This window comes from Apiospora hydei (assembly GCF_038363865.1).
Source record: "Apiospora hydei strain CBS 114990 chromosome Unknown utg000002l_segment0_segment0, whole genome shotgun sequence".
Lineage (NCBI taxonomy): Eukaryota > Fungi > Ascomycota > Sordariomycetes > Amphisphaeriales > Apiosporaceae > Apiospora > Apiospora hydei.
Window position 1 is genome coordinate 4,259,423 of NW_027117361.1, and position 27,840 is coordinate 4,287,262.

A 27,840-nucleotide genomic window follows, 5' to 3' on the forward strand; every position below is an offset into this window, starting at 1 on the left:
CACAACAATCAATCCTTTTGTACCTGAACTTTTCTTCACTCTTGCCCCGTCATATGCACATACCTTTCACCCATTATTTCATCCCAAGCCAAGTCAAAGGATCGCAACTCTCAATTGGCATCCATCCATTGCACCTACTACCTGGGCCTTTTTTTACACCAAGCTGTCAAGGTGCATTGACAACTCAAACCTGGCTTTTGAAGCTATTTTCTTTTCTCTTCCGCTTCTCCCACCCTTCAACCTTGGTCCTCCCTTCCTTCAGCTACTTTCAGCTGCGTCTTGGCGTAACGTCTATCTGGTAATCAGATCGGACAACGTGCCCCTCGACAGCCGAGTAGTGAAGCCACGCCGGCCACCCTTGCCTGATTTCTACTACGTTGAACCCACCGGATCCTTGCTCTTTCCTCCTGTCCAGGCCGAGTGGTGGGGACTGCCTTCCGGTCTTGGAATTCTGCGCAACCATGTGTTTCTTTCCTTCACTCAAGCCTCTCGGCTTCGACGATGCAGCCTTGACAACCATATCTCGTCATGACAGTTTGAACATCGTTATGCTGACTCGCAGTCGTACCAGCCGTGCCGCCGCCACCAATGGCTCATACAAGCCAGAAGAAGTCGACAGTGCTGATGAGACAGCTCTGAGCCCACCGCCGTCCAGTATGGCTGATAGTCCCAGCCCAGATGTGCCAGGTGATGAGATCATAGTGGGCACTAACACTCATGCACCCGCGCTCAACGGACAGAAGTCGCCTTCTCGCTTCACGTCGGAACCTGAAGACACGGAGATGGCCCATGACGACGAGCCTGCTGCCCATTACCCGAAGCGGAAGCGCTCGTCCATCTACAACGATCTCAGCGAGGACAAGCTCGAGGGAAGCTTGCCTAGTGGTGCTGACGATGGCGAAGAGAGACCGGCGAGCCGCGCTACCTCTGTCCGAAGACACGGTCTTGGTAGTAACATGTCCGTCCTTCTGGGATACTGGAGAGACTCGCCTGTTCCCAAGCCGGTAGGCAAGCACGCGGTCGTGGGTTTCATGGATGTTAGAGACCGCCTGCGTACACGCATCCAGAACACCACCCGGAATGGAGATGCCATCAACACCCGTCTGTTTCCCGTACCCCCGGGCCCAGGTGGTAGTTGGGTGACGTTCGAGCGTGTTGTCTTCCAAGACCACCTCATCGGTATGGACCACAACCAGGTCAAGGAATTTGTCAAGATCCGAACTGCCGATGAAGTGCATATCGAAGATGAGGAGACGAGGAGGAAGAATGACCTGGCCGCTGTGAAAGAGGCGATCCGCCGAGTTGAGAGAAACCCCCCTCCGGAGACCGCCCAGGCTCCTCCTGTCGCATACGGCCTTGAGATTCCCCAGGATGCCCAGATCAACGCCCGCCCTGATGGCAAGCGCCGCCGCACTGGCAGTGCCGTAGGTACAATCGCAGGTGGTGAACCCATGGTTCCTCGTATGCAGCCTCAGGCTCAGCCCACCTCTCGTCCTCAGCCCGAGCCGGCTCAGATATCTCAGCCGTCGCCGATGGCTCACCCTCACATGGCCCCCATTCGCCAACAGCCACAGCACATGCCAATCCAGCAACAGATCCCCGACAATCTTCCGGGGTCTAGACCGACTCGTATTATGGTGGGCTGCTGGACCAAGTCTTCGGCTCCTAAAAACTCGGAGAAGCATGCTGTCTACGGTATCCTCGGCGCGAACGACATGTTCCGTGTGAAGCTCGTACGGGAAACGATGGACGGGCGGTTCATTAACGGCAACTTCCCTACCGGAGCCGGAGCTTTGTGGATTCCGTATGAGGACGTTACGATGTTGCCTCACCTACAAGACCTCACCCGCTCTGAGATGAAGGAGTATTGCCGCATCCGACAGTTTCAGATTGATAATGGCGAGAATGAAGACGAGCGGGTGGCGAATGAAACCAAGGCGGTCTATGAGGCACAGCGACGTGCAGCAATGAATCCCAAGGTTCCTCCCACACCTGCTAGTCGCCCCAATCTCGTGGAGGAGTTGCCTCCGAGCCCCAAATCGGAGCAGCCGATCCATCACGATCTCCGCCATAGCAGGCGTGAGATGATGCCGAATGACATGCGAGGTAAGTTACGTTCCACATCGTGCCCTTGTCGTCCTACCCCATTGGCATCTCACATTGATCTTCCTGCGTGGTACTAACAATATTACAGCCCCTCGTGGACTTACAGAGACCGAGATGCGCCAGAACGGTCGCAACCATAGCGCAGATGCTATGGAGCGAACTAACAGCCTTGCCCGTCGCGAGATCAGTAAGATGGAACACGCACAGATGAGGCAGTATGGTCCTGGAGGTCCCGGCCGTCAGATGCAGAACGTACCCGGCAATATGGGTGGCGGCGGCGGCGGCCATCCTCATCATGACAACCGTACCATCTTCAACGACAACATGGGCCGGTTGCAAAGGTGTGGCAGTCGCAAGAGGCTCAGCGCATGCAGCCTCCTCCTCAGCAGGTGGCTCCCCCGCCTATGCAGATGCAGCAGCCGATGCCTGGTCCTGTACAAGGCCCGAACGACGATTCTAGCAAGATCTACAACGGCACCAAGTACGAGCGGAAGCAGACTGGGCCCTTTGCTGGCAAGCTGGCGAGTAATGGCACCATTATCAGCATCGATGGCGAGGACTACGTCGAGTACCGCGTCCTCACGAAGGTCCAGTTCTTTTAGGAGGAAGGATTGATTGTTGTTCATCGCCACATCTAAGCGAAGAGCGACCGGGCTCCTCGTCTTGTTATTTGACGAGGAGCAACTGAGTTGAGTTAAGCGCAACGTTGGTGGGTTCTCGCCACCTTGATGGGGAGTGCTGCACGGTCTGTATGGAATACCATGTACTTTTTATAGGAGGGCTTGCCTGTTTAGTTTCTCTCACTTTCGTCAGGGATGGATCGCGATACTGATACCCATTTCTTTTTTCATGCGACTGTTTTCCTTCGGTCACTTCAGCGTTGCGAGCAGAAGCAAGCCAGCAAGCAAGCAGTAACTACATAGTTTAGTTACGAATACAGAAAAGTTCTATAACCGTCACGCTACATACTTGATACGGTGTTGTCGGCATTTTGTGATGCGGCATTATATTTGACGTTAACGTATCCGGTGCATGTTTGATTCCCTGATTGCCGACTTTCGTCTAACAAACGCTTTTTTACCGTTGTCTGCAATAACGTAGAGGTGGCGAATACTTGGTAGGGCATCTCCCTAATAAGATTCGCAACGGATTAGGAGAAATCGAATGAATGCGTCAAAACTCATGTATTCGTTATTCATCAGATTGGTGGCTATCGACTCTCGTACTCTCGTTATCCACTTTGCTCTCCTACAGACCTAGTTTTAGACCGAGGAACCCAACTTTTTGACGAAAAGCCACGGCCAATCCAACCCACCTCCGCCTGCTTGCCTGCCTGCCTGCCTCGGAGTATGCTTGCTTTTGCCTTTGCTGCCTCATATGGCAAAAGCCGCGGCCATGACCACATACGCCAGCCCGGCGAAGGCGACCGACTTGGCCCCGTCCGCGGTGCCGCTGGACTGGAGCGGCGCGGGATTGGAGCTCGTCTGGCCGGGCGCGGTGTCGCCGGTCGGGGTCACCACGACGACGGCCGTGCTGGTGGCGTCGGGGAGCCCGGGAGGGTCTGGACCGTGGTGGGCGCGGAGGGCGGCGTGGTGCTGCTGCTGCTTTGGCCTTCTTCGGTGGTGGTGGTGGTTACTGTTGCTGGGGTGCTGTTTCCTTCCGAAGAAGAGGCAGAAGAATCAGAAGATGGGGCGGATGTTGAGGCTGATGCTGATGCTGATGTCGGTGTGGTGCTTGGGCTGGTTATGGTTGCGGCTGAGCTCGATGAGATGATGGTGGTGGTGGGGGAGGAAGTAGAGGAGGAAGATACGGCGGTGGTATCGGTGGCGGTGCTGCTGCTGTTGCTGAAGACCATGCTATCGTTGATGGCGGTAGCGGCGGCTGCGGCACCGGTGGCGGCGAGGGCCGGGGCCGCGAGCAGGGCGTGGTGGAGTGAGAAGCGCATGGTGGCCTTTTTTTATATTCTTCTTCTTTTTCCTGTATGGGAACTGCAATGCCAAGAGCTCTTTGGTGGTGACGGTGGTATCCGCGATGTCTTTAACAGGGCAAACGATGAGTTACGAGAGGAAAAGAAAAGGCAGACAGAGAGCCAGAAGTGTCGATTTACCCGTCGGTTATTCTTAGCAAGAACATACGCTGACAGTCGCTAACGAAGCGGTGGGAGGGATGGAGAGAAAGAAGAGGAAAAGAGAAGGGAGGCGATCATCATAACACTTCCGTCAGCAAAACTCCGAATTATTGACTTATTACGACGACTAGGCACCTACAAAGCTGACCGCCCGCGCCCCATCCTATAAGAATCCACGGCTGGCGACATACAGAACATGCACATGACTGACCGGACTCTCTTACATATATTCGATCGCTGCTGCTGCTGCTGCTGCTGAGCCTCTTTGCTTACGCTCGGGTTGGATTGGGAGCGGGCGGGGGGCTGGGGCTGGGGCTGTTCTTGTCTACATACCTACCTCTTACGTACGCGTATGTGTGTTAACATACGTCCCGTTTCTCTTTTGGGTAGCCGAGAGAGGGGGAGCCATTATGAGAAGGTTGTGTGTAGGAACATACATACATACATATTGACTGGCGCAGGCCGAACGACGACGATCCTGGCCCGTTCGCTTACGGGGACCGGTACCGCGCACGTAAGCGCCAGTTGTCTCTCTCCTTCGATGCCCGATCCTCCCTCGCGTCTACTTACATATTAATGGGGCGGCGTTTTCTCTCTCAGCTTGCAGTCTCGACTACTCCTCGTTACTACTTGTCTTTGTTCATTGGTTGGTTTGATGGGGGTCTGTCTGTTCGATGGGTCCAGGCACACAGCATTCCATTCGACCGAACTGGTAGGTAGTGAATGGAATGCAGTCAGGGAAAAGAGAAGGAGAAAGAGAAAGTGCCGAACCAACATATTGGCCCCGCGGCAAAGCAGATAGATCTGCATCGTGCCCAACTGGGGGGCAAAAATTGGGGTAGAGGGTAAGGTGTGAAGGGGGGCCAGCCAGCCAGTCAGCCAGTCAACCGTTCGATTGGTCCGTTGGTTGGTGGTTGGGTAACACCAGGCACGCGCAAGTTCGCTGCATCGCCTACTTACTTAGCTGTACATACCTATTGGGGGAGGCTGGTGGTGTGTTACAAAGTGTATGAGCTGGTTCGATAGTATATGCATCTCTCCGTTTATAATACTTAGTAGCAGCGGAAAGAAAAGAAAGAAAATGGCAGTTGTTTTTGGGAAAACAGCGAGGCTATTCCTCAAGCAAACCAACCTGGGAGCATGCAGGAGTTGAATCGCGACGTTAATATAATTGAGAACGTATCGGCCTAGCTGTGTTATAGTGAAGAGTGAGTATGCGGCTTCTCCCGCGCGGCAATGCGATGCCTACGCAGGTATCCGGCCCATTCTGTCACAGAAATAGTACTTGGCCCCCAACCCACACAGGAACCAGTGCTTCCGGGGTGAGACAAGTACCGAAGGGGCTGGAGATAGAGCCAGACATTGATTACTATCTGGACGTAACATGAGACAAAGGGATCTCTGTGCATGGAAGCCCTTCGGCCTCGAGTTGACATCGCCTTCTTCCCTATGATGGACTTTGATATCTCTTCTCATGCCTGTACACAGAAACTGGCCCCTTCTGTATGGTAGCACATCGAGTATGATCGCCATGAAATATAGACACGCCATAGTATCAAAGTACCAGTCACCGCCGTCATAATGATCACGTCCAGGCGGACCGGCCCGACCGAATGCAACGATACAATCACCAATGAAAACAGACTCGTGATACCATAGAGTTCCCCTTTCCAGAGAAAACGCCAGATCCCAAGCCAAGCCAGTAACGCAAAGAACCCGACTCCAACACAATCGCAAACGAACCTCACGCGACGAGTCCGCCATCATCCCCTTAGGGGCCATGCCATACCAAACCTCTCATATCCCCTTTATCCAAATCAAACAAACCCCGACCAAGGCGACCCCACCACACGCCCCTTACCCTCATCAATCCTAACCCCCTCGGCGCGCAACAACTTCTTCTTCTCAACAATCGTGATCCCTTCCACGCCATCTTTCGTAGACGTAGCCCAGTGTCCCTTGAACCCGCCCAGCGCCCCGCCCGTCGCCACGACGCGGTGGCACGGCACCTCGGGCGCGAACGGGTTGCGCCGCAGCGCCCCGCCCACGGCGCGCGGGCTCGACTCCAGGTGCGCCGACAGCAGTCCGTACGTCGAGACGCGGCCCGCGGGGATCTGGCACAGCGCCGACAGCACGCGCTTCTCGAAGGGGGTGCGGTCCGAGGCCGCGATGCGGGCGAGCTGGGGCGCCATGTCTTCTTCTTCTTCTCCTTCCGCTACTGTTTTGCTGGTGGGGTCCTTCTTGGTGATGGCCGCCGCCCTCATGGCGAGGATGTCGCGGGTTGTGTCTAGCGAGGCTCGGGGTACCTTCTTGATGGGTAGCGCCACTTCGGTGCTGTCGCCATCATCTGCAGTGGCGTTGTTGTTACGCTTGCGCTTCTGGCTAATGGCCATGATGTGTTGTTGAAGGAATGAGATGGAGTTGGTGTTGTGCGAGAATGTTGGCGGCAAGCTTAGAAGATATGTTGAATGCGAAGGAGACGCAAGGTTGATATTAATACTCGAAGATGTCTGAAATGATTGATTCTTGAGTCATCGGTGGCAGCGATGTCATTCGAAAGGCGCGTCTGCCCCACGCTTAGTGCGTGACACATCCCGAGTTTCGCGCCACGAAAGCACGTGACTTCACTTAGTAGTACCCAAGGCTTCCTTTCATACACATCAGCAAGCAGACCACCAGACGACAGGCTTTGGTAACGCACATGATGGAGTTTGCGTGTTCTTCTTATTACGTAAATTGCTGCCTAGCTGCACCAACAAGCTCATGGTCCGTCTCTGCACATGTATCCCGGATGGCATGTCTCTACCGTGACTTGGGGTTAACCACTGCAAGGTTGATAGAGCCGTATTGGGTGCATACTCACGTCGGCAGCTTGAATGAATACACCTCATCCATCCCCCAGGAGCGAAGTAGCGCTCTCTAGAGAGACTAGGTATCCTCTGTTACACGCCAAGATGTAGTAGACCACGGCGAAAGTGACGAGAGTCCGCATCCCCAGATCTATCCTGTAACCCTATCCATTCGTGTTCTCTCTCTTCCTCTCTTAATCGCCCGTGTCCACCTCGAGGTCGAGCTGCACCCCGTTGCTGATCTCGTAGTCGGCCAGCGTGAGCATGTCCTTGAATGGCCGCTGCCCCTGCCGCTTGAGCAGGATCTCGTGCGGCTCGCGCCCGATGCGCGCCGCCACAATGATCTTGAACTGCCGGATCGTGTCGGACGGCAGGCACGGGATCGCCGCCTTGGTCCCCAGCCGGTCGTTGACGTGCACAATGATCATCTCCATGCCCGGCCCGCCGCTCACAGCTGCTGCGGGCGCCCGCTTCGGCGGCTTGGTCATGTCCGCCGCCGGTGCTGCTCGTCTCGGCGGCTTCGTGGTGTCTTCCTTGGAGGAGCCGCCGCTCGTCGCGGGGGCCGCGTCGCTGTTGGGCTTGCTGCGTCGCGGGGACGGCGACCGGTTCCGATAGCCTCGGTACGAACTACCACCGCCGCGACGGTCGTCGTCGTCGTCGTCGCGTCGCTTGTCCTTGAAGTTGAACCCGCCCGTCTTCTTCTTCCTGGGCCGCGGGCGGTCGTCGTCTCCTCCTCGTTGTTCCCGGTCGCGGTAGTCGCGCCTGCTGCTGCTGTCTGTGTTGCCGCCGTTGTCGTCCCTGCGGTCCCGATCATCTCGTCGTCCGCCGTCTCGCCGGTCGTAGTGGCTGTCGCGGTCCCCGCGATCGCTCGTGCTCGACTTGCCTCGGTCGCGGCGAGGCGAACGGCTGCGCGCGCGGTCCGACATGTTTGCTGGCGACTTTTCCTGGGGGTTTGTTGGTAAGTTGTAGGTTAGTAGGAAAGCAGAGATGGAAATCCAGGTCTCCAGCTGTTTGAGATGGTAGCAGATTGGATTAAGTGGGTCCGTGCGTTTTGACATCACTTCTTGGGAACAGCTCGAACGAAGCTCTGGTATCGACAATCCGCCCCGCGATATCGAATACCTAAAATTGATAAAGTGAACTGTTGGTGTTCTAATGGGCTATTCGGATTTCCCTCTTGCCATACTTGACCCATACACTCCAAAAGGTGTTGTTTCCTGATCACAGTCTCCAAATCTTCCGTGGAACGTTACAGCATACGAATAGAAATACGTGAATAACAGCAGAGCTGGACGGTATAGGATATAACAATACACAAAGTAGATACATGGGTTAAATCAGCAAGGCCAAATAAACCTGACGGGTCTGTCTCACGTGGGGAAATAAAACGAGACCAAAACTGTCGTGCTGAGTGCGTTGAGACACTACACCCCTTCTCAAGGCACCACCCACGACGTACCACGGGGTAATACGGGCATCAAGTAGCTGTAAGGTGTAGAAAATATATCATGCCATACCTTCTCTCATGTAGATTGGGGTTGGCTTTTGTAGAGAGCAATCAAGAGGCACGGTCAGGTAAATTGCATACCTAGTACCAACAGGAGCAGGATATGATTAAGTAATCTTTTTTAATGGAATCGAGATCTCTCTCCTATCTCACGGTTGGCTCCAACCTTTGTATTCGAGGGAAAAACTTCAAAATTGAAGATCGCTCAAAGAGTCAAGTTACAAATCCTCCCCAGAAACCAATGCCTATGAAAGGCAGGGGACACCACCCGCCTTTCGCTCGTCTCGTCACCGTACAGGCTCCTTTTTACACATACATCCAACAGGAAGCGTCGCTTGCTTCCTCCCTCCCCAAACGGTGTGATGGCTACAGGCTTCCGCTTTCGCTATTCATCTTCAAGAAAGTAGAAGTAAAATGAAAATAAGAAAATTAGTGCCCCGCGCCTCGGGCTCAGGGGACATCCGCTGGCGGCGAATCAAATAAAAAGACAAATATGGCAACAAAGGCCAGCAGTAGTGGTAGTACCAGAAACGCCGATTGGTACGCAAAACATCCCATAGACAAAACAAGACAGAAAAGGAAATTTCATGTGACAGAGGTATAGTTAGTGTAGATCCATGATTCCACCATGGCATTCATTAGACATCCAATGGACGTCATCATTCGAGATCGTCAGACAGCATGTCTCCGCAGTCAAGGTGCAGCCGGTGGCTCTCTAGCGAGTGCCGCCGAGAGCGCTGATTCTAGCACCCGAGGGGCGGTGGAGCAGGTTGCTGGCATGCTTGCCAACGATACCTGGCTCCTGGGAGATGGTCTCGTTGTCACTGCGGCCGGCAAGGCTCTCCTCGTCATCCTCGACGATCTTGGTGGGGATCTCGTTGTGCATCGTGTACTGCTGGCTTGATCGCTCAGGGGTAGTCATGGTCGATGCGAAGGACATCGATGTGCTGCTCCTGTTGGGGATCAGATCCGGAGTAGGAGGGATGCTGGATGTGCGCCCGGATGGGTGGAGAAGGCTCTCGTCGCCAGCTTCGGAAGTGGCAGCGGAGTGGCCATCATCGCTCTGGGCGGCCGACAGATTGCTAGCCCGGCGGGAGGCGCGGGAGTGGGTGCGAGGCGAGCGAGGCTCGTACTCGTGGTCGTGAGCCAGCTGCAGACTCTCGACAGCGGCCTGGCACTGCTCGGCAATGTTGCGGATGATGTGTGCGATAGCATCCGTCTTGTCCTTGAGATGGCGATCGGCAACGTCATTGAAGCTAGCGTTGCCAAGGCGGTTGTTAGCGCTTTGTGCGCGGGCAAGCGTCTTTCCAAGGCGCTCATCTTTCGCTAGGATCTGCATTAGCAAAACGAACGAATCTGTCAAACTATCGATCAATGGTGGGGACTTACCTGCGGTTTCCGCATCCTCAGCGGTGGTCTCGGCGACGTTGTCCTCCTCGTAGCCGGCAGCGACTTCATCAGCCAGCTCGTCGGGCTTAGTGAGGGAGTGGACAAGGTGCTCCATATGGTGCGATTGGCCGCCAATCAAGCTGCGCAGGTGCAGCACAACGCGACGAGCCTCGTCACGTTGGCGCGAGAGGGTGGTGTTGGTGTGCTGCAGGGCCGACAGCTCCTTCTTGTTTCTCTTGCGTTCGCGCTCAAGCTCCTCGGCAATCTCTTGCTGCAGAACAAGAGCCTCGAGAGCATCATCTCGTTGCTTCTCGGTTCCAGTAAGGCGAACAGAGAGTCTGGCGTTGTCGTCCTTCTGTTGGTCAATGAGACCACCAAGTCGTCGGTTCTCACGCTTGTGGTTCTCAATCTTAACCTTAAGATCCGAGGTCTCCTTGTTAAGCTGCTCGGCGAATGCCTGGAACTTGAGGAACTGGGTCTTGAAGCTCTCCAATTCCTCGACCAAGTAGTTGTTGCGCTTCGTAACCTTGTTGAGCTCGGTATCCATGCGTCCCTTGAGGTTGATAAAGTCTTGCCATGCCTCCATAGCATCACGTGAGTACTGGTTGCGCTCTCGAACAATCTCATTCAAATGTCTCATCGAAACCTTGGTCATCAAGGGCTTCTTGACGGCACCTCCGAATACCGCCTTCAATCCGGAGTTTCGGCCCATCTTCTCACAGACGTGATCCATAACCGACATAACGGCATCTTGGTTCCACCAATCGGGATCCTCGATCGATTCGACTTCACCGCGCATGACGATGATCTGGCCGGCAGGCACTAGCTTACCTCCGCCATAAGCCGAGCGAAGGTGCGCAGGCACACCGGATGGCGTGACATCGGTCTTCAAGGCCTGAGTAAGGCGGCTAACAAACTTGTTACGCTGCCCAGGTGTGAGAGCCGTGGGAGGGCTCGAGGTAAGTACAAAATTGCGGTCGAGATCCACGACCAATGCGTCCGTAGGCGCAGTGAAGAGCGAACGGCACTCAGCCGTGATACCCAGAATGTACGGCCCAGGTTCCTGGACGAGCTCCTTGGCGTGTCGCGCATGAACCACAGGAACGTACAAACCACTCCATTCATAAACTCTAACACAATATCTGATCGTCTCGGCAGCCATTGTCAACATGGCGGGATAGTGGCTGACAAAAATGATGCGGCGAGTCGGGGAGATTGCTGCCTCGACAACACCAACGATGTTAGGAACCGAGAGACAGGTCCAGAGTGGCCACATGGCGAAGTTCTGGAAGCCAGTGGGCGAGGATGGGAACTGATAGCACAGGGCGTAATCCTTCATATCGATGCGGACGAGGTCGTTGAGGCGCGGGGCGGGAAAGCTCAGAATCCGCGATACCTCCTCGGCGTGGAACAGGTTGGTAGCCTTGTTCCAGTGAATCCACATACCGCGAAGGTAGTCACCCAAAAGGTTGTAAAGCGGATAGCGCGAAAGGAAGGACAAGCAGTATGGGATCCAGTACGTCTCGTCCGCGTTGTCGTAGAAGTCGGGTTCGGTGCGCTTCCTCAGGTCACGAATGGTCTCGGCTCTCTTCTCGTCTGCCCGAGACCAGACACGAAGGCAGATACCGTAAAGAGTATGGGAGGAGTCTTGCTGGAGCACGAATGCGTGGTGGACACAGTGAGGTTGGCTGCGGCCGGTGCAGATTTCGACATCGTGAGGGAAGCAGGCCCTCATGGCGGCATGCAACGCACGAGCAATGTCGTTGTCTTGCTCGAGCCTGGGACTGCTACCGAGGATCTCGGGGAGCCAGAACTGCCCAACGGCGCCCTTCATGTGTCCAATCTTGCCCTGGGCGGGGGCGGGAGCCTTGACCCATTGCGATGGCTCTCGTCCAACACCGCATACCATGTAGGCATGAGTCAAAGTCTTCGGCGTCCTCTGCTGGGGCTTGGCGTTCAGAGTCGAGGGGATCGGCTGCGTGATGCGCGAGTGCAGCGACGAGGTTCGGCTGGGGATGACCAGGTTGGTGTCGTTCTGGTCCCGCGTACTCGGACGAGCATCGCGGTCGCTGGTGCGCGGACGCATAAAGGACGACTGGGTGTTGAGTGACGGCGCCATGTCGAAGATGTGGTTGTGTGAAGGTATTAGGGGTTTGGTGTAAGTCCAAGGCCTACGGCGCGCGGTAGATAATGTTGGCCAGTCCGGAATGGAAACGAACGGATCTAGGCCTCGACGAAACAGCAACTAAGCTGGCTAGGAATTGGCGTTCGCACGGAAGAAAAGGCAGTCGGGATCGAAGGCCCGACGAGAAAGAGTCGAGTGCAGGGAGGGCCTGGGATCTGGTCAATCCGAACTTCCTGATACCGGGATAGGTCGCACTGCAAGCAGCTGGCACTGGTTTGAGATGAACCAAAGTCGTTCGGGACTGTTCAATCAATCTTGCGATTAATTGAGCAGGCGACACGAACCTGCAGCAACCCGCCTTGAGTGGGGGGGAGGGAAAAGAACGGAAGAAGGTGAGGATATGGTGCATCCAGGAAGGGAGGAGAGGAAGAGGGAGAAGAAGAAAAGGGTAGGCATGCAATTTAGGCAAGTAATACTAGTAGGTTAGCAGGTTTAGGTAGGCGACGGGCATATGTACAGTAGCATGGGAGCATTGGAAGGGTTGGGATGGGGGGATGGGGTGGTGGACAGGGAGGAGGACCTAGCGCGCCGAACGACCTTCGAGAAGGGGAGGCAGACAGGACTTGGGACTTGGGACTTGGGACCATGTACTGACTGACTCTGCTCTCGCCGTCCGAGACCAAAACTCTTCACAATCGCCATGATCTCAGTCGACATTGCTCGCCAACATTTGTTATTTTGGAACGCATTTGCAAGTAAGTAGGTATGCATGTACCTACCTCACCTGCCGCCACAGTTACTCGGAGGACGGGCCTGGTGATCACATCACCTCGCACACATAGACATCTACACGCCTCACCCTCAGTCATCCATCCTATCTCCTACAGGATTTGGTTGTGGTACCTACCGTCACAAAGACTAGCACCGAGTTGGTAGAGATAAGTACCTAGCTTCCTCCGCCGGGCCAGTACTACGTTATGCGACCCCTGTAGAGTCGAAAAAAGCTACGATCGGGAGAAAAGCAGAATGCTTTCGTGCCCGCAACTGAATTTGAGTTTCTTCTTTTCTTTTCGGAGGACCAGACATTGATTCTACTGAATCATCCCGCGGGTGGGAAGATGGCAGGATGGCAGGATGGCAGGATGGCAGGATGGCCTCTCCTCCCCCACTCCCGTGTCGATTACATACGCCAGGGGGACATTACCTGCATAATAACTGTATTTCCAATACGATACCTACCCAGAGAGCTCGAAACCGCAAAGGGCTGTATCCACTACACAAAATAGCACAGGGAGACATGACATGACACTGTAGCAAGGAGATCATCGAAGAGAGCGGGCTGATCTTCCTTCTTTTCGTCCCTCTCTCTCTCTTTCTGTGTACCTTGCTCACGGTCAAGGTACCTACCTGCCTTCTTCCAAATGCTTGCTTGGTGTTGGCAGATTGGTTTTGACTTGAACGGGCATCCCAACCGAGCAAGCGAGTAGCATGCAGCAGCGCGCTCCCCCACCTGCACCACCACCTGCACAACCCCCAGAATGGCTAACCCCTTGCTGTGCCATTGCTGCATCCAGGACGGGGTCCCTGTAGATTCAATTTTCGGCCTACTCCACCCATTCCAGGTACAGCCAATCCCGGCCAGAGGCGCTGCCCGGGGCTTGAAGCTAGTGTGGGACTGAGGGTCCGGCCTTGACCCAAGCTTGTCCAAGTTTACGCCATTCGAGTGGGACGGCCTGGAGATGAGCGACATGAAAGAGGAAAGAGGGAAAAAAAGAAAACAGAGGCATCGCGGATAACAAAAACTGAGGTTTCATTCGAAGCCGGCTATCTTACAATACCACCACACACACACAACGCGTGCCCTACCTAGATTGCTCGCAGATAGTGTAGCTACATCGCCAGCACCATGGGAAGAGATTGCCTCGTGCCGGCGGGCGCCACGATTGACCGGAGCTGACAGGCACAGGCTTACGGCTGAGGCCAACTACCGGTAGACGACGCCCCTCGACCCAGTATCGTCTCCATTGGCCTACATACACTTTGTTGCTTAGTTTCGGGCCAAGAGCCCGTACACTAAAAGTCTATCATGTCGTACAGGAGATGCACATCCGCCCACGAAGGCACAAGAGGTAGGTAAGCAAGCAGCAAGCAGCTAAAGCTTGCGGGCGCAGTAGTAGTCGTCATCTATTTAAACTCTGCAGGGCGCGGTCAGGAGAGCGAGGGAGGTCAGATGCTGGTCGCGATCGAACGTTGGCCAGTCCAGTCCAGTCCAGTCCAGGTCCCCGGAAGAGGCCACTGCAAGCGCTTGAATGAAATCCATCCAGGTTCCGAGTTTGGGGAAAGCAGACCAGCCAAGCCCTGCCGACGTTTATTTTCCTTTTCTGTCCACGAAAGGAAGGATGGAGGAGAAAAAGCATGTAGGGCACGGCTCGGCGGGATCAAACGGCTTGGGCCGGTCTTTGATCACCAGACGACGAACCGCACCGCACAAGTACGGGTGCTAATCAAGAAGAATCCTTAGGAATCCTTAGCTTATACGCTTCGGTAGGAGGTTCAACGTTGGCACACCACTCAAGACCTAGACGCTGAGTGAGTAGATCAGCTAAAACCACACGATGTTGACAAAACACCGATCTCAACCAACGTTGCTGTGTGTTGTTCACCAGCAACATTACTTTTGACTCTACAGATTAGAGGGACGAAGGCCTTGTTTTGCTTCTTTCCCCTCTCTTCCTGTCGCCCGCCTTTCGTGTCTCAACTTGAAGCGTTGAGGGGTATGGGATTGAGTGGCGGAGTGAGGAGTGATCCTCGCCCAGGTTTGTCTGTTCTCACTGGAGTTCTACATCACTCCAGAGCTGGCACCTCACAGCGATTGCTTCAAATGTCTGACGTGTTCAGCACTTCGTCATAATTCATGTCTTGGAAAAATTATGAGTCGCCCAGTCCGTTTACCCGCTGACATAGCCACATAAAAAAACCATAATGCAAGGCGTTACCCCCGTAGCCTGCGTGCAGAGTCTACTTACTGTAGGTCCCGAGCTGTATAGCCAACTTCTGAGCCAACCAGCAACGGCTCTCGCGTCGAACCTTTTTCGGTCGGGTTGGGGGCCACGACTTTAGCCAATTGATAGCGACCAGAGCACTACTTCTCTTTGTATCGGGGCTAACCTAGCCTAGGGTGCACATGGCAACTCTTTTCCCTCGATGCAACACTAGACGGGCATCGGACAATTTGTGGTTGGCGACTCACAAGGCACCAAATGTCAGGGGTAGGGTAAGGTTAGGTATCGCTTTATCAGTCTTTTCATGAGATTTTATCTTTATTTTTCCCGTCTCTCATAATTGCCTGTTTCGACATGTCGTCGGGTCACGACGGCTGTCGAGTGTTCTACATACAGCGCCATCAAACAAAGCAACGTTGAACCCCGAGACATTCTGCATGTTTCCATGTTCACATAAACAAAACTAACTATAGTCTTGGGTGGCAGTGAGTGATTAATCACCCCCAAGCCGTTGCCAGCCCCCCATCGGAGGAGCTGTCCGTCTGCACGCTATGACAGTCGGCTGGGTCGCACCCAGCTGAAGTCCTTGGTCCCCGGCACCCAGCAAGGCTTGCAAGGGCAAGTCTGGGCAAGTGTAAGTGGGCATCATCGGACCATGCTCTAGCAGCTCACCATAATAGTACATTGACGCCTCTCGCCTCTGCGCCGTCCGCGGGGTTACGAAGCCTGTGTGTGTTTATTGGGCGACTGGATTTACTAGAGCGACATGTCAAAAAACGACCGACGGCGTTCTCTCAGCACCTCGGCTCCAGCTAGTCTTTCGTTCGTTCGCAAAACGGCAAGCAAGAGTCCTTGTGGTGGGGATCTGAGAGGCCAGTCTACTACGATACGAGAAGCGTTGCTTCCTACAGAGCCTCACGAAACTCTCCTCTCATCCAATCCAGTCCTTGCCCAGCTGTGCTCCAGTGGCCTACTAGACACACTCACCCTCATCCTTGGAACAGTATAAGAGGTTCCTGGCGTCTAAATAAAGTGTGTGACACGCCCGAATCAAACATCGAGTACCTACTCTGGAGACTGCTGCTGCTGCACGGTTGCTTCAACCCTGATTTTACCTGCCGCGCCATGCATGGAAAAGTATCCCACTCGTTTGCAGCTGGAGAGCCCCGCCTGTCCGCTTCATTCTGCGAGCAGCCGCGGTCGTCCGCCGAGCGAGCCAGAGCAGGACGGGACATGGCAGGTCCGACTGCACTACAATCTACATTAATGATGTACTTATTGCACGATGTGCGTCAGGCAGCACTAACATCGAGTGACCCGAGAACCAAACGGACCGGGCAAACGGTGCGCTTTCAGGTCGGCCAACAAGCTCGTGTTGCGCTTGTTTGAAACAGGTCGCATCTGGGCAGGAGGGGTAACTAAGGTACGGTAACAGAGTCATAATTCTTATTTATTGCTGTTACATCTTGACAAGCACTCAACACGCAAACCAAGGTCGCAAGACACTTGGGCGGCCGGCCAGGCAGCCAGCCAGCGGTGCTTGGGTCCCTTCCAGATACTTGGGCGGCAGGGTGTTGATGTGATGAGCCTGCAGCACTCGCACCGTCACGCCGGGCGATCGACGAACGCCATTCGATCGCGGTCCAAACGCCGTTACCACCCACTCAGACAGTAATGTCTATGCGGAAAATAAAGGGGTTGCTCTGGGGCAAAGGAGAAGTCGATATCTCATAAAACATGCAAATTGGTCTCCTCACTTATCACTTTTTCGTGCACATAGAATAATGACGCTGGCGAGCCGTGTTGGCCAGTCCAGAACATGGCAACTTCGTGATGCAATGGGTAACATTGCATTCGTCTGAAGCACTTCTCGACCCGAAATGGCGTGAAGACCCGAACCCCCGGCTGCCCGACGTTTGCTGTCTTCCGGTTCTCATTTCGCTGGATGGTATCAGGTATGTTGATTATCAATCCCTCTTCTCTCTCCCCTTATATTTTGAGATTGGCCATGTTGAAAGACAGCAATTGCTGAGCAAACGTTGGTATTTGCTCGTTCCATGTAATTGCCATCTGCAGTTCTGAGACTGAAAGCGAAGCAGTGGTCCTCATGCACGATGGCGGTGCACGAAGCTTTCACTCTGCCTGCGCTAGACCGGGGGTGGACATGATCCCAGCCAATATTTCCATGCCCCTGGCCTTAAGCCGTTTCGAGACTGCCAAGCTCGTCCCTTGATCAAGGCTTCTTCGGTATGAGTGGCGGGATTGATTGCCGGATCCTGGTCGGGATTACGCTGATAATCCACCAATGATTAGCCAATCGCTCGACGTGCAGCGGATGGCCGTCTGTGCTACACCAAACAACAACACTCAGGTTGAAACGGCGAGCCAAAATGTCTGGATGATGGCGGCCAACTGCATGCCGATGCTGCCAACCAGGAGGCATCCGGTGTGTCGGATCGGATCGTCGGGATGAACGTGCATCAAACGCATCGGACGCTCGCGCCGTTCAGATGGCACTGTTTGCCGAATGAATACCGACCGACGGCTTCAAGTCGTGTGCTCTCTGACACGATGGCGGCTTCAAGAAGTGTTCGAAGCAGAAACATGTCAAGCCAAGTCGCTGGATGACACGAGCAACTGTTTGACGTCAGTCGGCCTTTGCTTATTGGTGGCATATATCTCCAGCAGCTATAGCCCGGCCGTAACGGCTGTTGTTGTTTGCTGAACGACCCCCATTGAGCAGGCCTGGGCTAGTGGACTCCGACACGATTTGCAAGCCTCGGAAGGAAGAAGGAATGATAATCATTCGCGCCAGAATTTCATGCATCTGCTGGTGAGGGCAACCAAGCAACTAGGAGGCTCCGCAACACATGGTTAACCAGGTCTGATGCCCCGTTATCTGAGCACCTATAGCCCAGCATCCACATATTCGGGGCCGCTCAGATCCGATCTTCGCTCCACCTCTCGGTCATTATCACGCTCCGCCTGGCGGAGCTGGACGAAAATCTCGGTAGAGGTGACCGGTCTGTGTGTTCGCTTGAGTGCCGCAACCCCTTACCGTTTTCGCCACCTGCTGACTGTACTTGCGTACATACGAGCAGGACGACGAGCAGCCCAAATTACAGGGAGAGCACCGAATCTCGAGCTGTTCTAACAATAGCAACCATCCAGGCCGAGTATGGGAAGCAAGTTTCTCCGTCGATATCGGTCGCGCGGATCAGATCTGGCCTAAGTTGATAGTTCTCCAACGAAGGCCCGTTCCTCCAATCTCCGAACTTATGAGTACAGCTACTATAGCTGCGATCTGCTCGGACTGCTGATGTTACTATAGCAAATCCGAACTGACTCGCCATTGCCGCCTTACAACAACAACAAAACGGTCAGGGCAACGACAGGCAAGCGCTCACTCAGACCCTTCCATTATGGGCGTAGATCCAGCCATCCAACAGATTTCAGGCTCAACTCGCAGGACTCGGGCGCCTGTCAGATTATGGGCTCAGCGTGGAAGTTAACGCTGGCGGCTATACAGATTTCTCGGTGGCCCTCAATGTGCTCGCCCCTTTTTCTCCGAACTAGCCAGGCTGATATCCAGAACCGTTGGAACCTTAACCGACCGAACTCTGGTAGACCGACGCTAGATTTGGCTCCAGCTGTACATACTCTAAATTAGAGTCCTAGCCCTGCCGAAGTCCACGGAGTATATCCTTCCACTAACAACCTTTCGGGCGTCACCCATCATCGGCCGAACTGTACTAGGACCTAAAGTAGGGTGATGCAATGATGAAAAGGACGTGATAATGCCTGGCATCAGTCGAGTTCAAGCCGCTGCGAAAAGGCGGGACGAATAACACGAGCAATGGTGCCTACACACGTCTAAGCTCTAGGGTATGTTTCCCAACTGGTGAGAGGGATCCTGCGATCCCATCTATGCATCCTACCAACGCTTTGCGAAACCATATCTTCTCGCGGGGCATGAGCATCTAGGTTCCCAAAGAAATCCCATGGCGATGTTTGGAAGGGAGTTTCTTTTCGTTGAAGCGCCACCGTGATTTCTCGCTTAGTGGTAGTTTGGTAGTGGTGGTGAACCTGGTTCCTGGTGTATGTCCAGCCTAGGTAGCCAACTGTTCTGGTACCCGTCGCCTACATTTACAATACCTCCCACTCCCTACAACCTTCCAGTATGTAATACAAGACAATGTATTTCGATATTGCATTATAGTTTCTGGTGTGGGCATGATGTATGTTGCTGCTGGTTTGGGAAAGTATCGTCCTGTGAAGTGGACGAGATATCCCGCAGAAGGGGAAGAAGAAGAATAGACGGGGGTCTAGCTTGGCCTTCTGTTCTTCATCACGGGCCGTCATTCTTTCCCTTCTGTGAGATGTCTTGTCCACTCCGTGATCGGGGAAGGACGGAAGGAGACGGGGCCTGTCCTTGTAGGCCAACATGTACTCCTCTTGGTCAAGGCGACCCCGTGATGGAGACAGGGGATAACTATCCAGTGGAGGTGACGTACAGGTCTCGTAGCTGAATACGGCATTGGAAGAGATGTGATCGGCATGGATTGGAAGACTGACGCCCTGGGATCTCTGTTCCATCCCATCCCATCCCTCGTATACTACGGAGGTAGCTGCCATACAGTCAAGACTCGAAGCTCGTCGATTGGCCTTAACCGTGGACCCGGCCATCCCCTCAGTCTTGCAGACTCGTTCTTCCGTGCTAAATACGATTATGCATTTATTCGCGTGTGTGATTTCTCTCTGGTTTCCCCCTGATGCAAGAGGAGCTTTGGGAATAGAAGGGCCTCAGCCCAGATACGATGGCATTGAACTGTTTAGTGCCCCTTTGTTTTCTTTCAGCAATGTAAAATCAACATTCAAATAACGACTCGGAGCATAATATATCTCTCATGTGGCTCTTTGATAAGGCCACCATCGTTTATATTACCTATGACTGGCGTTGCTCCTATCAATTGGTTAAACGGCGGCTTGTATGCATCAATAATACATGTTGCCAGCTAGGCCGGACGAGCCAGTCAGATTTTTGTGTAGCGAATCGGAAAGCGTCAATTGCGAGTATATGTGGTTATTATCTCAATTTGATAAGACCTACCGTGTGCGTGCACCTTCGCTTCCCTGGAAGAGAGAGACAAGATGGACGTTGCGGCTAGGTATGGATCAGCCACCAGCTTCTGCGACATAGATACCATCTGGAATAGGCATACAAGGGAGGGGAGGAATAGGAGAAAATTTAGTTGCTTCTGCAAGTCTCCGACTATGATTGCCTTCTCATTAGTACATATTTCTGTTATCTCCTAATATCACTTCCAGCATGTCGTCTCTCGCAGACGAACCACCCTTACCCGATGGATTTCACTAACGGAGGTCTCAGGGGCTCTGGCTGACTGACCAGCCTGCGTCCTTTCTCTCACCACCCACAAGATATCTCATATGCGAATTTTCCCTGAAACAGGTAGTGAATTCTCACGCCATTGGAGAGGGCCACGAAACCAGTGCAGCTATCCCATCGTCGAGACGGTAAGTCGAACGACGAACTGCAACAAGCGAGGGCTTCTTTCCTAACCGAAGAGATAGTTCTTACCTGCCGAACACGTTTGAGAAGGCAAAGCAACCGTGATGGTCCCCCTGGGTCCATCATCCAAGCCGTACGTATTGCTTCGTTTTCCTTTCAGGCGAAATAATCCCAGACGAAGAAGCAGTTCATGGGAAAACGTGCAAGTATATAGACGATTGAATATCTCCCACTACGTACGTATACCTAATCAACAGCAAGGGCTTATACGCAAGGCTGGTTGTGAGGAGTGACTGACGTCAACAAGGTTACGATACCCCACGCATTCGCGATGGTTGTCCGGGAAGCACATGTGGTAGACTGTATGGACGCGTAACCGTCACGTCTGTACCAGCTTGGGTTAGGTATCTTCTATCATCAAGGCACTCACTCACCGGCTCTCCCACGCTTCTACCAAGTGCAAGCCCCGACAAGGGCCGGCCCGTTCCTTCAAGCCCGCAAAAGATCCACCAGGTAATACACCGGGGTGAGCAATGCCACGGATGGTAGTGCGGAGACTATTATAACGAGTATGAAGGAGCGTATTCGATGAAAGAAGATGACCGTTGTTGAATTCTATGTAACGCAATGTCGTTTCCGCCAATCACAATCGCCACTGCCGCCGTCTCGAGGACTCGCGGACTCACGCCATAGTAAAATAAAACCCTCTTTGAGGCTTACACTCGGTTGAGAGAGCCTGTTTAACCGACTGGTGTCATAGCCCCAGGATGAGACACAATCCGAAGAAGCATCGGTACACACACTCCACCCACCCTGAGCAACAGCGAGAACTTCCACGGCAATCCTTCTCTTGGAGAAGATCCCACGGCAGGGATGGTACCCTTTTTAAGATAAGTAAAATGTCTGCCATTCGGCGCACAACGTACCACAAGAACCAGAGAATGGAGGGGGCAAGAACGCGCGAGACACTGAGACCCAACTTCTAACAAACAACTGGCAGAAACGAAGAGCAACAACAGTCGCTTGTGGTAATGAGCCGTATAACCACCCGCCCTGTAAATGCCTCGAAAACAACTCTTTATTTGCTGGTAGGTGTGTTGTTACTGTCGTCATCGTCGTCGTGTGTCGCAGCTGTATCGAGCAAGAGATGCTACCGCTAAGCCATCTTCACACACCCGCATGCAAGCGACGACAAGGCGGCAGCCAGGCGAAGCGAGGTCGCCATGTTGTGAAACCAGCCATCATGGCCATCCGTCTCGATTGCCTTCTCCTGCATTAGATTCTTCCATTGCAAAGTTATGGAAAGCGACTTCGTACACGGACTCCGGACATATTTGTATACCGGCCCCGGAGGGTATCATCCGTGTTAACAGATCGAGTATCGACTGTAATCGTTATCAAATGCCCATCAGCATTCATGGAGCTATCTACCTACCTACACTGTACCAACAACAACTTGAACCACGGGTTACGGATGCATGCGACGTACCGTGCCGGGATATGCATAGCCCTTTTCTGCGGTTTTCATTTGATATACCGTTCCAAGTGCTTTAAAAGGCCATTCCTTACTTGCAAAACTAGTGTCGCCGTGTATTGCATGTATATCCTTTGAAAAGAGCTCTCGTACCCTTGTCCCCTGCCTAACCGTGCTGCATCATCAACTACGGCGAGAACTGTGAAAAGCCGCATAGACATTGTGACAATGTTACGCGAGTCGCCTCGAGATGTCGTCAAATTAGGCGCATATCGATGTGTGCTTATCCCATCTGTTTTTGCTCTGGCGTCCAATTCCGAGCCAAAGGCACGTGAAACGTCAAATTTATGAACATTTCTAGCTTCTATACGGACCAAAAGTTACCTGCCACAATACATTAGTCATGTATCACAAGGAAGCAACTGCGAAACCCCACGATAATGTCATGTGAGTGACAACATATCGCAATTTCATATAGTAGATGTTCGCCTTGGCCACAGGGGCATCATCTCACTCCGGCAATTCTCATGCATTTCTCACATCACATAGAAGGCTCAATAGGTGATAGAAAACAGTTTGCCGCCGTGTCTGGGGTATCAGTGCGGGGAAGGCTCGGTTTGATCGAAACTCGCGTGTTGCAATTTATGCAGGATTCTGCATGATTGGAGGCCACATGAAGAACCACAACAGCAGCCGCTTCTTCCCTGGTGTCCTGGCCAGTATCCTGGCCTTGCTCTCACCGGTTGGGGAGTCGTGGTCGAGAGGACTTGCAAGTTGATTGCTGGTAGCTTCTGATCTGCAGCCAACGACTTCCCTCCCGCTGTGGGAACTAGCGTGCAGAGTCATTCCTCAATAATCTGTCGTATCCCAATCCTACCATTCCGGACGCATCAGGGTCTTTTGCGAAGTTCACATTGACCGCCTGTCACTCACTTATGGCCCGTAGTGTCACGTAGATCGTCAGACGCGAATATTTCGAGGATGAAAAAGTCGCCATAATGTTGGCTGGAGATAGCCTCTTCCAGGTCTCGTCGATTGCCACGAGAAGTGCCGTGGAGCGCATGTTGAACATACGAGAATCAATTGATGTGATACTGTTGCGTAATGCTAAATGTTCATGGCTGTCGTTGCATATGTAAAACGCTGCCTACCGTTGACATGTGAAAATTACCCGGCCCAAAGTACATGAGGCTATAGTGGGGTTCGGACTGTACCTAAGGTCGCACAGGAAAACGCGAATACTAGCCAACGACCCTTGCCGATCGGGTTATGTGGCTCGGTGGATCGCCTACAGCTTCGATTAGCATGCTGATAAAGCCTCGGGAGCATACCCTTCGCATATTTGCCAAGAAGGACACAACAGGTGGCGACAGATCTCCTGAAATCCGTCCTCTGCGGAAGAGACCGAGGACTTAGGACATGGAGAGCCAACACCCACGCTTGTGGGAATTGAGGCCAGGGCCGGCATGACTCTTTTTTTCCCCTTCCATCCATTTTCTTTCGGGCTGGATAGTCGGCTTCAAAGGTGAATGTGCCCACAGGCAATGGACTCGACAAGGGTGAAATGGCAGGGGGCTTGACAGTGCCCATCAACGGCTTGTACGAGTGGGCCAAGGGAAATGCAAGCTTGGAGTTGGTTTCCAATAGGTTGAGTGTGTTTGATGTTGAATATCATTTCCTCGCTGCTGGGAGTGTACTGAACCCCATGCAATAATATGCATTGGAGGTTGCAGTTTTTCTTGGGCGGACTGGTATGGTTCATATGGTGACATTGCAGAAACCCATGAACTGATAAGGTCGAACCTGGGCGCCGTAGGTGACGTGCCTATGCCGACCTGTTAGATAAGCGGCGGCATGATACGCATGACGGCAGGGTGATGCGATGCAGAGCACTGCTTGCGCGCACTCGGCGAAGATAGCCCTCCGAGCTAGCCCCGGTTGGCACATGGTTTGGGTGGTTTGATAACATTGGACCTAATGAACCGCCGGACCAAATCTTGAAGTTCAGGCAACATATAATGAGATGGAGATTACCAAACAGCCGACTCGAGGCGTTGCAACTTCTCATCAACGTTCAGTCGCAATGCGAGCGAGCGAGCATAGTGACAAATTGACTCGAACGCCCGATGATGCCTCCACCAAGACCAGGGACTGGAGGCTGAAGCCAGGCGGCTGCCAGGTAGGGAGCCTGCGTTCGACATCAATCTCCGAGGAAAGGAAGCGGTGAAAGCGCGAGAGTGGCTCGTCGATGGGTTCTATTTCCGTCGCATCTTGGGATGTTGCAATGGTTTAGCGATGCCTGCGATGTGATAGGCAACAAGTAAGTACATACGAGGAGGATTAGGTCGTCGTTGGAAACAGCAGGGAATAAGGGACGGAAGAGCGAGAGGGTGGACCCGATTGATCGAGGTGACAGCTTTCACATGTCAGAAAGCGCCGGGGCTAGCTGGGCAACTGGGCTAGTGATGCTCGTAGCTGGAAAGGCCGGACAGCTTCCTCCCCACCGACCAACCAGCATTGGATAGCAAATCAAGACCGGAGTCTAGCAGTCTGAGGAGTCTCCCAACATGAACAGCTACCCATCGTGGGTATCGGCATGTGCAGCAAGCGCAGTCACTGCAGTCTGGTGGGTGCATTTCTGATTCTCTGCCCGTACAGGTACTACTAGGCTGGTAGTACCTCATCATAGGCCCCACTCAGACGTCTAAAAGAGTCCAGTCTTGCCCAGACTGCCAGCACGAGCTGCCTGGCCCGGCTGTGTCTGTCGGACAGACAGGGATGACCCACCACCATTGATCTGTGTATCTCGAGTCTGGTGTCCATCAACGACTGTGCCTCTCCAGTACGTCTACACGTATCAATGGTAGAGGTAAAACACCTGTACACAAGAATATAACAGATAATCAGTTCCGAATTGGCCAATACACTTGGAGGCGCGCTCGGGGGCAACAGATACGTCAGACTATGCCGTATCTTATTTATTTGTTTTGGTTTCATGTGCTTCCCTCCTCACCAGTTGACTGATAGCCGACCGTTTGAGCAAACGAACCGGAGTGTTGTACAACCAACCGTACAGAACTACATCAATCATGTGTAGGCCCATCAATTGGATTTTCAGTGCTCCGTGCTCCATTCTCCTACGTACCTACCTAGGTAAGCAGGAGCGGCCCACCGAATTAAGGCCTGGACAGTGGACATTGACTGCATTGAGAACCAAGCACACAGACAAAAAAGCAGGCGGTACATTGCCATTACGAAAGCAAGCACATGCAAATCACGCCTTCATGATGTAAGGCAGGACCAACGCATGTTTGCGCGAAGGTACGGGAGAAAATAATAGTGGCGCAACAACCTGGAGGGAATTTCCTCGAGACCTCAGGTAGATCCCATTTCAATCAAATGGAATCACTAGCACAACATGCACTAGCATGTGGGAGACAGAGCAAGCGGACTGGCAGGTACTGTAAGAGAGTCGAGTAGCGAGGTAGGCCGTACGATAGGTACCCAGGTATAGCTCGTCCACCTTCATTTGATCAATTTCTCCTGGGCAGCTAGCTCCCTAGCTGCTAGACTTGCTCGCTCGAATCATGTCGTGGCTCGCTCTTGTACCGTGTGTGGCATGGGGAATCTCCAGATGTGGCCCAAAGCATCTGGTTAACCTAGAACCTAGGTAGGCCAAGGTAGCAAGCATGAGGCCTCAGTGCTGGTGTTTTCATATGCTGTTTTCGATCCATCGGTCTGGTATGCTTGCCTGCAGGTACATGTACCGCCAGCCGCACATGTATCGAGACTTTGCATTTTATTAGTCGCATGCCTACCCACTCTGGACCGGAGCTCTCTGCCTGCCCTCGATATCAATCCAACAAAAAGCGCCTTCCCCCCTTTGGTGTGGTTGCTTGTCTGGACCGTCAAGAGGAAGCTTCCATCTGCTCGTGAACTTCCAAACCTAACCTTGATTTTTGGTACCCATTCCCATCCTTTCCATCTTTCCCATCCGCCCGTCCCCTCCTCCTCTCCTACACATTCCTTTCTCTCGTCACCAACTACCATCCCATCTACCCAACCACCTCCTCAACTCTTGCTCAGTATCTACTCCTCTTCTCTGGCCCGCCCTAGAAGAGTATCAGGTACAGCTCCCCCGAAGCTGTCTTTGCATTTCGACCTGTAAGCCGTCCCCTGCTATATATGTTCATGAGTCTACGGCCGTACAATGTATGGCCACGGACGGGGGCATGCCGTTGATGTAATGTGCTGACATGCTGCTGCATTCCAGTTCACACTAGTCCAAGTTATCTTGCTTGCTCTCACGTCTGAACAATGGCTGCCCAAGTTAATGGCGAGGTGCACCCATCCTCGGCTACTCTGCAGGTAAGCCGCCGCCTCTACATGGTTTCCAATACGTTATAGCCCGTTCAAGCTGGAGCCAGTCATTATTGTTATAGCTTTTTTCAAGACACCAATTGACGAAGTTGCCTTTTAGCACATAGCCGGCTACCCACTGGTCAATGATGCCTTGGCTACCATCAAGAAAAACCATTACGGCCAGAAATCGATAGAGATTGGAGATTCGGCCTACCAGACTTTTGCCAAACCCCTGCTGTCCATCTTCGCCAAGCCGTACGAATATGTTTCGCCCTATGTCAAGAAGGCCGATCATCTCGGCGCCGGAGCTCTGAACAAGATTGACGAACGCCTGCCCGTGCTCAAGAAGCCCACCAACGAGCTCTACGCCGAGGGCAAGCAGGTCGTTTTCTACCCCGTCGTCAAGGGTAAGGAGACCACCGATCATGTCTTCAGCATCTACAACTCGGAGTGTAAGAAGGTCGGGGGCGAAGGTGTCGTGACATACGGCAAGGCCCTTATCTCTACTGGCTTGGTCATCACCAGCGAGACGCTGGACTGGATCGGTGACATTCTCCGAGCCGGCAAGGCCAAGGCGAAAGAGGCCGGCGAGCAAGCAAACCAGGCTGCTCACTAAAAGCAGCATGCGATCGACGACGACGGGCGGTGATTAGCATGTTTAAGTGCATTGTGATACCACGGTCGTTCTCTGCTAGGGTGGCAGCCGCCTTCTCCACAAGTTGAAACCAGACGATACGGATCAGTCTAACGACTAGTTGATCTCAGCCGCAAGGCCACTTGCCATCGTCATACGCTCGACCTCCCATTAATTTTCTTTCTTGTTCATATATTCTCGAATGGTCTTCTTTCTTTCTGGAGCTCACAGGCGCTGGGTGGATGAATTGACGCGATATGCCTGGGTCTTCGATGTGTCGGAGCTCGTGGGCGTAGAGCGGACTCTTGGGCGCATCGAGACGGGTTGCTGAGGCACACTAGCTGATTACTTGGTGTGCTAGCTGAATGGAACTTGTATTTCTGAGAGATGCTAATATATTTGTCTCTGTCCTCAATCGCCTGTCATGACGTCCCTTGAGTGAGCAGGCGCGATGAAAGCCTGCGGTGCTGTATGGCAAGGATTTATCTATTGAACTAGTCGCCAAAAGTCATGTTTCCCATTACTCATAGCTCTCCATCGTTGTAAGTTCAATCGGTTAGTATCAATGGCATTCACTTACAGCAACATGAACAACAATAAATCAATGGTGTTGAACAGTTTCTGACACCGAAAACATATACCTGACCAACCCTGCTGCCAAGATGGTCATAAATTGCCCAGTCCCTTGATCTAATAGGTAACCCAGAGTAGGCTACTCCATTGTATTGACCTGA

General features: G+C 53.2%; 7 protein-coding genes across 7 annotated transcripts; 3 read left to right on the forward strand and 4 right to left on the reverse strand.

Moving 5' to 3' along the window:
- Nucleotides 1-461: 461 nt before the first annotated feature.
- PG997_001319 (tRNA-splicing endonuclease subunit tsp-5) lies at nt 462-2,246 on the forward strand (the record flags this gene model as incomplete). The annotated part of the gene is made up of 2 exons (XM_066805634.1): nt 462-2,106; nt 2,230-2,246. The coding sequence occupies 2 exons, from the start codon at nt 462-464 to the stop codon at nt 2,244-2,246; spliced, it is 1,662 nt and encodes a 553-aa protein (XP_066675407.1).
- Nucleotides 2,247-2,474: 228 nt separating this feature from the next.
- Nucleotides 2,475-2,708, forward strand: PG997_001320 (tRNA splicing endonuclease subunit; the record flags this gene model as incomplete). The annotated part of the gene is made up of 1 exon (XM_066805635.1): nt 2,475-2,708. The coding sequence occupies one exon, from the start codon at nt 2,475-2,477 to the stop codon at nt 2,706-2,708; it is 234 nt and encodes a 77-aa protein (XP_066675408.1).
- A 771-nt stretch (nt 2,709-3,479) lies between these two features.
- Nucleotides 3,480-4,643, reverse strand: PG997_001321 (uncharacterized protein; the record flags this gene model as incomplete). The annotated part of the gene is made up of 2 exons (XM_066805636.1): nt 3,480-3,762; nt 4,603-4,643. 2 exons carry the CDS (start codon nt 4,641-4,643, stop codon nt 3,480-3,482), a joined length of 324 nt encoding a protein of 107 aa, XP_066675409.1.
- Nucleotides 4,644-6,051: 1,408 nt separating this feature from the next.
- Nucleotides 6,052-6,627, reverse strand: PG997_001322 (uncharacterized protein; the record flags this gene model as incomplete). Its single annotated transcript, XM_066805637.1, has 1 exon — nt 6,052-6,627. One exon carries the CDS (start codon nt 6,625-6,627, stop codon nt 6,052-6,054), a length of 576 nt encoding a protein of 191 aa, XP_066675410.1.
- A 650-nt stretch (nt 6,628-7,277) lies between these two features.
- On the reverse strand, nt 7,278-8,009 carry PG997_001323 (ubiquitin-related domain-containing protein; the record flags this gene model as incomplete). Its single annotated transcript, XM_066805638.1, has 1 exon — nt 7,278-8,009. One exon carries the CDS (start codon nt 8,007-8,009, stop codon nt 7,278-7,280), a length of 732 nt encoding a protein of 243 aa, XP_066675411.1.
- Nucleotides 8,010-9,305: 1,296 nt separating this feature from the next.
- On the reverse strand, nt 9,306-12,098 carry PG997_001324 (uncharacterized protein; the record flags this gene model as incomplete). Its single annotated transcript, XM_066805639.1, has 2 exons — nt 9,306-9,916; nt 9,980-12,098. 2 exons carry the CDS (start codon nt 12,096-12,098, stop codon nt 9,306-9,308), a joined length of 2,730 nt encoding a protein of 909 aa, XP_066675412.1.
- A 14,329-nt stretch (nt 12,099-26,427) lies between these two features.
- PG997_001325 (perilipin-like protein- Mpl1) lies at nt 26,428-27,088 on the forward strand (the record flags this gene model as incomplete). The annotated part of the gene is made up of 2 exons (XM_066805640.1): nt 26,428-26,478; nt 26,591-27,088. The coding sequence occupies 2 exons, from the start codon at nt 26,428-26,430 to the stop codon at nt 27,086-27,088; spliced, it is 549 nt and encodes a 182-aa protein (XP_066675413.1).
- Between the last annotated feature and the right edge of the window lie 752 nt (nt 27,089-27,840).